Genomic DNA, 8,127 nt, shown 5'->3' with positions numbered 1-8,127 from the left:
ATATATATATATATATATATATATATATATATATATATATATATATATATACACACACACACACACACACACACACACACACACACACATTTATTTAATTGCCGAATAAGTAAAAGTTGAACGTATGAAGACAGAGCATGCTCACTGATTGATTTTGTCTCCTGTCGTGGTGGCAAACATGCAGTGGGAGGGAGGATGAGAACAGTCATGGTGCTCCTTCTTGTTGCGCCGTTGGACAGTGTTCATAGTGTTGTTTACAGTTAATTGCTATGTTTCATGGTTTAATGGTGCAAACAGTTGTGGTTTCTGATATGGGCAATATGGGCAACCGCCCAGGGCGTTATTTTTATAGGGATGGCAGGAGACCTCTGTGGATTGTGGCACAGCGATGAAAGCAAAACAGAATGAAATGAGTTTTAATTGATACTGGTTAAATATATTTCAGCTCTAAGTATTTAATATCTAGGTGTTTTTATGGAAATGTGGATCTTTCAGATCAATATGAGAACAAGTTTTGATAGGTGCACTTCATTTTATTGTGTCATGTAGCGCAGGGCGCTGGTCTTGGTCTCGGGTTCGGTGGTCTTGACTACAACTCTGCTACGTGGCTCCTTGGTTGCATGTCTTCCCCTCCCACACCTTCGTTCCATCCCCTTTCAGTTGGATTTCTTTCTAAATAAATGTCACTAATGAAGTTCATGCTATGTTAGGACAGGAGACAAGATGTTTCCATCCCTGAAATTATGATGCATAGAATCACATATCTAAGTTTAAACTATGTTACAGAGTAAACACAACATGTTCTTTCATCAAATTGGCACATTTCTGATGTATTAAAATTAAATATGATCAGTACACTTAATGATATTAGTGATTAGGTAATGCATTCAGCAAGTACTTTTACTTTTATTACTTAAGTATTTTTAAAAGCCAGGACTTTTTTACTTTTACTTAAGTAAAATGTTAATGTGGTACTTTTACTTTTACTTGAGTACATTTTTGTCTGTGTATTTGTACTTTTACTTAAGTAAATTTTTTGAGTACTTTCTCCACCTCTGTATATATATATATATATATATATATATATATATATATATATATATATATGAAATTATTGAGACACAAGTGGTCAAAAAATAGCATTGTGCCTGTATACACTGTTAAAATAACAGTGTATACAGTAGTTAGTTGTAGACTCTTAGTAAAAAAAAAAAAAAAAAGCCCTATGTGTGCCCCTTTAAATCCTCGGCAGCCTATACTGTCCATAGCGCAGGCTCTGAATAATTCCCCTCACAATATGGCGTATCATTGATCAGAACCATTACTTACTTTTTTTTTTCCAGAGGATGCTCATTGTGCACGATTAGCCCTAGCAACAGTTACCATGCTGCTGACACTGAGGTTATCCAGAATGTTAAAATTATTTTTCCTTTGAACTCTGTGTCATGAGGCCCTTCAGAGAATGATTTATGATGTCACAGAGTCCATGACATCACCAAGTCATCATTACATATAATACAATTCTAGCACAGAACTCATTTGCAAATATTTTTTGTGAGTGACAGACGTGTCTGTAGTTAGCAAGTTCGAAATGGAGACGAAGCCTAAGAAGTGGTTGTCCTTTAGGGAAATATGCACAAATCAATTCCAAAAGATTTGTCCCACAAGGAATCCTGATTATTTGAAGAGGGACTTTCTCAGTGACCTTCTGTGGCAGGTGATTGAGAAAGTTGCAGATCAACCAACCCTGCCCCTCGTCAGAGAAACCTTTGAGAACGCCCAGAGTAAGCTCTTATGCCAAATCATGGCAGAAACTGGGAAGTTAGATCTGGACATCCTGTCAGGAATGTCAGAAGAGCTAAGTGAAAGAATCTTTCAGAGCATCGCCAGTGATTCCTTCCACCTCGCCAGCGAATTGCATTTGTTTGCACTCCTTGTCTTTCCAGAGTCATATCCAAGGATAGTAGAAGAATTCAAGTATCACCTAGAGAATCCCGTTCCTCAAGAACCCACCAACATGAAGAAATTTTTACCATTTGTAATAACAAAGCTCAAAGACACTTTTTTTGATGCAGAAAGCTTGTATGCAGAAGAAAACTGCCTGAGTAAGGATTGTTTGAAGTCCACTTATCCTACAGGGATACGATTGGTGGAAAACGACACAGAGATGGGAATGAGACATGGAACAGATGAACAGAGAAAAATGATAAATCTAGTTCTTTGGAAACTGATTCGTAAGGCTAGTTACAGATCTACCACAAATTATAGACGGAAGGACATTATCTCCGTCTATGAGAGGCTTTCTGGAGTTCTGTGGGAAGAACTGAAGGATCTAGATTTTATCATTTTCCCAGATATGGACAGAAAAATTGGCTCAGACATCTTCCAACTTCTAAGTGGAAACGAGGATGTGGTAAGAGATAAGCTTTTCCATCTCATGAAAATGAGCCACCCAATTGTTGACTACAAGCTTGTAGCTTGCTTCAAAAGAACTCTGGCACATCCCAGAAAAGTTCATCTCCCAAAAAACTATCTGAGAAGTGCTCTGAAAAGCACCTGTAAAGATGTCAATTCTGTTATGTTCTATCATAAACAAGTTCATCCAAGCATGGGAAGCCCAACCAACTGTGAAAGCAAGGACAAAGGTGAAGCCACAGATGTGGTCCCTTGTGATCTTCTTTTGAAAGATCTTGAATCACTCAATCTTGAAAACCAGAACACAACTGAATCTCCTGTAAGTTACAATAGAAGCAGAGCCTTTGAGGATTCCCCAAAGCCTCAAAATGTACGCACAACAAAAGTGGTGTGTGAAAACCAAACAGTCATAGAAAGTGTCATCTCTGGGACTGTGTGCAGAATGTATCCCGACCTTGCTTCGTCAATGAGTGAGTGTCATCCGATTTTCATACAGGTGCGTCCATATAAGTCTGTTTTGGAAGATCCCGCACAAGAAACCCCCGAAAGTCAACAGAACACAAAACAAGATGCTACAAATGTGAACCTTGGTGATCCTGCTTCGGAAGACCTTGAATCAGTCAACTCTGAAGGCCAGGACATAAATGAAGACTTTATGTATGTGAATGAAGGTGATATTGTCTTGGAAGACCTTGAATCACTCGATTCTGAAGGCCGGTACAAATATGAAAACCCTTTATATGTGAACGAAGGTGATCTTGTTTTGGAAGATCTGGAATGATGAGGAAACATACCATCCTAATCCTCTCAATGTTTAATGATTTTAACAATAATGTCCCTGCTAGCAAGGGATGTTGTCTGAACGCTCGTTGCTAACAGGGACCAAAATTACGAACATGAGTTCAGTTGATTAATCTAAATTCTTCTTGCAAGAATTATTTGATATAAAAAAAAAGTATGGCTGTATAGTGGGATCTTTTTGCATTAAGTGTGCATTTTGTCCCCTGTACATGTGTGGGTTCCCTCCAGGTGCTCTGGCTTCCCCCACTTGGTCCAAAAATCACAAAAGTGATCTTGTTTTGGAGGATCTGGAATGCTAAGGAAGTACATAATCCTAATCCTCTCAATGTTTTATGGTGTTTGATTTCAGGACTACGTTCAAAGGACTTTGCCTGAAAGTTCCTTGCTATTTGGGTCCAAAATCATAAAAGTGATTTTAGACTCAAATAAAAGCGTAACACCCATGTCTCCATTCACACCATCAGTTATCAACGTTTTACATAATTTACCATGCACTTAGGCATGTAAAACAACACAAACCTGCTGCAGCTAACATAAATTAGAGCTTAAGTTAAACATGTTGTAATGTTTAATGTTTTGAGGTAAAGAAACCCACATAGCAAAAGAAAAAGAAAAAGGCAGTCTCCTACAAGTCGACAGATTTTGTAGCAGACAAAGAATCTGCATTTTGTCCACCCTGTGCATGTGTTGGTATAGGTGCTCCGGGTTGCCCCATAACCCAGGTAGTAGATGATGTTCACTGAACATTACATCATAAGTACAACACTCATGAACATTACCTAATGAGTATTGTATTTAATTAATGATTAACTAATAATTAAGGATTAATCATTAATTAATGCTTAATTAATTAATTAATTATTGATTATAATATTAATCATTAATTAATATTAACATTAATTAATAATAAAGACTAATTAATTAAGCATTGATTAATGGCTGAAAATCATTTCTCATTAATAATGATTATTAATCATTAACAGTGATCATTAATTAATGATTACTAGTTGGCCCAACTAATAGCAAACAAGAGTCAAACCAAAAGCTAATAGGGTCAAGCTAACATCTCATAAAAGTCAAGCCAAAACTAATAAAAATAAAATTAAAAGCTAACTAAAGTCAAGACAAATACTAATTTAAGTCAGTCTAATAAAACAGCTAATAAGAGGTAAATCAAAATTATTATTGACTATTATCTCTTATCAGCTGTTAGTTAATAGCTGATTGCCAATTAGCGTTACAAGGTAACGCTAATTAGCAATTAGCTTCACCACATTAACTATTAGCTTAAACATTTATAGGTTTTGTTTACGATTAGTTTGACTCTTATTAGTTGCTAGCTTGACTCATTAGCTGTTTGGCCCTTATTAGCATTTGGTTTACTCTTGTTATTTATTAGCTTTGCCATCCTTGGCTAATAGTTCAACCATTTCTTGGCTATTGGATCAATCTACTAGCTAATAACAGTCAAGCTAAAATCATATAAAAGTAAAACCAAAAGTTAAAATGAGTCAAGCTAATAGCTAATAAGTCAAATCAAATTCTTTTTGCTCAACTTTTATTAGGTTTTAGCTTTACTCTTACTAGATATGCGTTTGATTCTTATTAGCCAAATCTTCCAATTCACCATCAGTCCATGTCAGAATAAGTCCAGATGTCTTAAATTTTAAGCCAAAATCTGACCTTCCAGCTTGAAAATTGTCCCAGTGTAAAAGACAACCAGCATATTGAAGTTGCTCTCGTCTGTGTTTGCTCTTGAAATATTGAAACTTTGTTCCATATAGTGCTTTAACGCTTACCACCATCATTTTTTCCATCAGTGTATAATTTAACTCCATGTTGCGTCTACTTTTCTGTCATCACATCCTCGTCTTCATTGCACACCAATCGTTTTTGAATGGAAAGTTAATGCTGTTAGCAGCTGAATGAGCGCTGTTAAAACTTAAGGAGCTTGTCAAGTGTTTATATTTCTAAACAGAATTGCATAAAGTATATTTTGCAGCCCATGCCGAATTCTATATCGACTTTTTCTGTTTCCCATTCTGGTACTGTCCTGCCATCTTTCTTGCTTTATCAACTGTGTCCAGGTGAGGATGACCAGTGGCACCCTCTTCTGGTTGGTGGGCACACTACACCACTGAAAGACGGTCTAAGCAGACATGATTAGTTAACAGATCAGAAATTATTTTAACCTAACAAACCATTAATTGACAATCATAAGTCGATTAATGGTTTGCATCCCTAATTCAATCTGATCCATGATTCATGGAGTATGATAAAACAGGCTTGAGCCAACTGCTTCACAGTGCAACTGGCCCTACTGCAGTTCATTGGCATCGTCTGACAAATTGGCTGGTCCATAGGCCCAAAATGGACAATCTGGTTTTAGATGATGTGTTCTTTGGCAAACTGTAACTTCTTCGGTCCATGTTGTTTATAATTTGGGAATTTGTGGTCGCTTCTTTCCACACAAGATATGTTATCATCCACTTGTCATGTGAAATCTGAGCAAACTTTTGAAAAGTTTCAAAAAAGTTTACTTTTTTTTTTACATTTCATCACTTCGCAGCTACACATTTCAGTTTATTTATTTATTTTCTATTAAATAAGATCATTAGGACTAGAAAAGAATATAATAGTTTTCTTTTGTAAAATCACCGGTCTAAGGTTAGACCTAAATCTTATTGAAAATCTGTGCTGTTCAAAATTGCACTTTATTTAAAAAAACAATCCTCCCACTGTATATTAACGCACTATTTTCATCTATTACAGAAAATCCCAATAAAATACAATCGAGGCTGCAGTTGTAATGTCACAAAATTAGGAAAAGTTTAATAATTCTGTTAGTCACCTTATCTGGCTGATCTAACAAGCACTGAGAAAAACAGTTTCCTAAATACTTCCACAACTTATAACAGAAAAACAAACAAACACACAACTCGGCACTAAACTGCCACCATGCACAAGCTCACCAACTTGCCTAACAACGGGGAACTCCTCCTTGAGGAAGCTATTAACATGTTATAGGGTCATGTTCACGATGCACTTAAGGTAGACCCATACACACACACACACACTGCACTTGTGTTTGCAGTAAAGCAAGACCTGCATTAATGAGATCTGAGTGGAAGTGAAGGTGGAAATTGGTCATTAACCATCTGCTTGTGGCTCTCCTGCTTCTGGATACACAAAGTTTTGCGACTAATGTTTGTGTGTGCACTTGTTTGCAGTGAGTGAGTGTGAGGGCCTCCAGAAGAAAAACGTCTGCCTGGTGAAATTGCATTGGCCAACAGTGAAAGGCTAAGAAAATCTGATCATATCGACAGGCAGTATGTTCTAATTTAAGTTTAAATTACAATTTTAACTTGTGAACATCACACTATTTGGTAGTCCATAAATGGGAGGTTATTATGTACTTTCCAAGGACATGATGCCATTTTATGTCAGAGTCAAGTAACTGTTACCTTTAGTAGTGATGACAATGCTGTATGTATCAAAATTAACTTAAAATAAATTTGACTTCCTATTGTAGTTGCAGCGGACACCTTGAAATTGGCCTCTGTCTCTTTAAGAAGCTCCTGCTCTTTGACATTCTTCTTTCAGCACAGCAATGTTTCTTCACTCCACAGGTATGTTTTTGATGAGGGAAAGCTATACTGCAGCACGAGGACATCATATGAAGTTCAAAAGTTAATTTTGCAGTAATGGTAGCACAACCTTCATGACACACACACAAAAATAAGAGTTTTACACTTCTTCCTATCTTGCTGACTCCATCTCTGCTTAATCCATGCTTCTGACGAATGGCCAAAATGATGTTTTACAAATCCTACAAACCAATCCTACAAGTTCCTTTGTTATGTAGTGTTATTTTTCAACTTGCCCTCAATAATGATGGGTTTTTTAATCATTAGAGGCTGGAACCCTAAAGGCATCCAAAGTACCAAAGAAAATATTAATATCTCTTAAAGAATGAAAACAGATTTGAATCTAACATGTCGCTACTTTTCACGTGTCATTCCAAACCTCACAGATGAATAATAATAAATAAATAAATTTGCTAAATAGAAACATGCCAATTTAAAATAAAAAAGTCTTTCTGTACAACGTTTTTGTGATAGGATGAGGTGGGCTGTACTGAAATGTACATATTTTCGCATACCTCATTATATCACACGAATCAACAACCAGATGTTACTGCCAAAAATGATGAAGAAGATAACAGGAAGTGTTAGGAGGATGATCACTTTTAATGACTTTTTGCAAGAACAAACTTGATCACGTGATTTTAATCGTGTTTCTTTTTTTAATGGAAATAACACAAAATTGAAAATTATGTTTTTTCGACATTGGCGGAATATTTACAGGATTTTGTGCACATTTGTAATGGAAACGCAGCTGATGATGGCACACACAGTTTTCCATAAAGGCCAAGAACCTCAACTGTTGTCTCATCTGCCCAGAGTAGTTTTGTGTGACTGTGACAAAGGGCTGCATTCAAGAAGATCCCGTGTTGCTAAACATGTTGTTGATTGTTGTGATGACGATATCAGGTACAATATCTGCCTGATTCATTTCTTCCTCTTTCTCATCCGTGCTTCCACATGCGATTTAAGCATCGTCATTGAGTTCAGTCTGAGCATCTGCTGCCATGAGACTTGGTCCAACTGGCTACATATTACACTGACATGTAGGTTTATATCAATTGGAATATGTTAGTTAGTAAACAGTCCTTTGACAAACTAATATTGCAATGACAATGTATTGTGATATATTGTGCAGTCTTACCATGACATGAATTGAGCAGATGAAAAGCGAATGGCTCATGGAAATCAATTAAATAGACAAATGGATGCACACCACTATGACAGACTATGACTGAAAACACAAGCATATTTTACCATATCGTTT

General features: G+C 36.4%; 1 protein-coding gene across 1 annotated transcript; it reads left to right on the top strand.

Annotated features, from left to right (window-relative positions):
• The first annotated feature begins 1,196 nt into the window (after positions 1-1,196).
• LOC106936465 (uncharacterized) lies at positions 1,197-3,351 on the top strand. Its single transcript, XM_015017507.1, has 2 exons — positions 1,197-2,734; positions 2,857-3,351. The coding sequence occupies exons 1-2, from the start codon at positions 1,592-1,594 to the stop codon at positions 2,887-2,889; spliced, it is 1,176 nt and encodes a 391-aa protein (XP_014872993.1). The 5' UTR covers positions 1,197-1,591; the 3' UTR covers positions 2,890-3,351.
• The last annotated feature ends 4,776 nt before the right edge of the window (positions 3,352-8,127 follow it).

The sequence above is a fragment of the Poecilia latipinna genome, unplaced genomic scaffold, assembly GCF_001443285.1.
Source record: "Poecilia latipinna isolate Pla-1442-1.1 unplaced genomic scaffold, P_latipinna-1.0 Scaffold2151, whole genome shotgun sequence".
NCBI lineage: Eukaryota > Metazoa > Chordata > Actinopteri > Cyprinodontiformes > Poeciliidae > Poecilia > Poecilia latipinna.
The sequence above is the reverse complement of the archived record's forward strand: the minus strand, read 5'-3'. Positions and strand labels throughout refer to the sequence as shown.

What these genes read in the sequence shown, in the direction of transcription:
- LOC106936465 (XM_015017507.1), top strand. Translation starts at nt 1,592, where the DNA reads ATGGAGACGAAGCCTAAGAAGTGGTTGTCCTTTAGGGAAATATGCACA. An exon ending in AGAACACAACTGAATCTCCT is followed by an intron (nt 2,735 to 2,856) that starts GTAAGTTACAAT and finishes GACTGTGTGCAG; the next exon opens with AATGTATCCCGACCTTGCTT.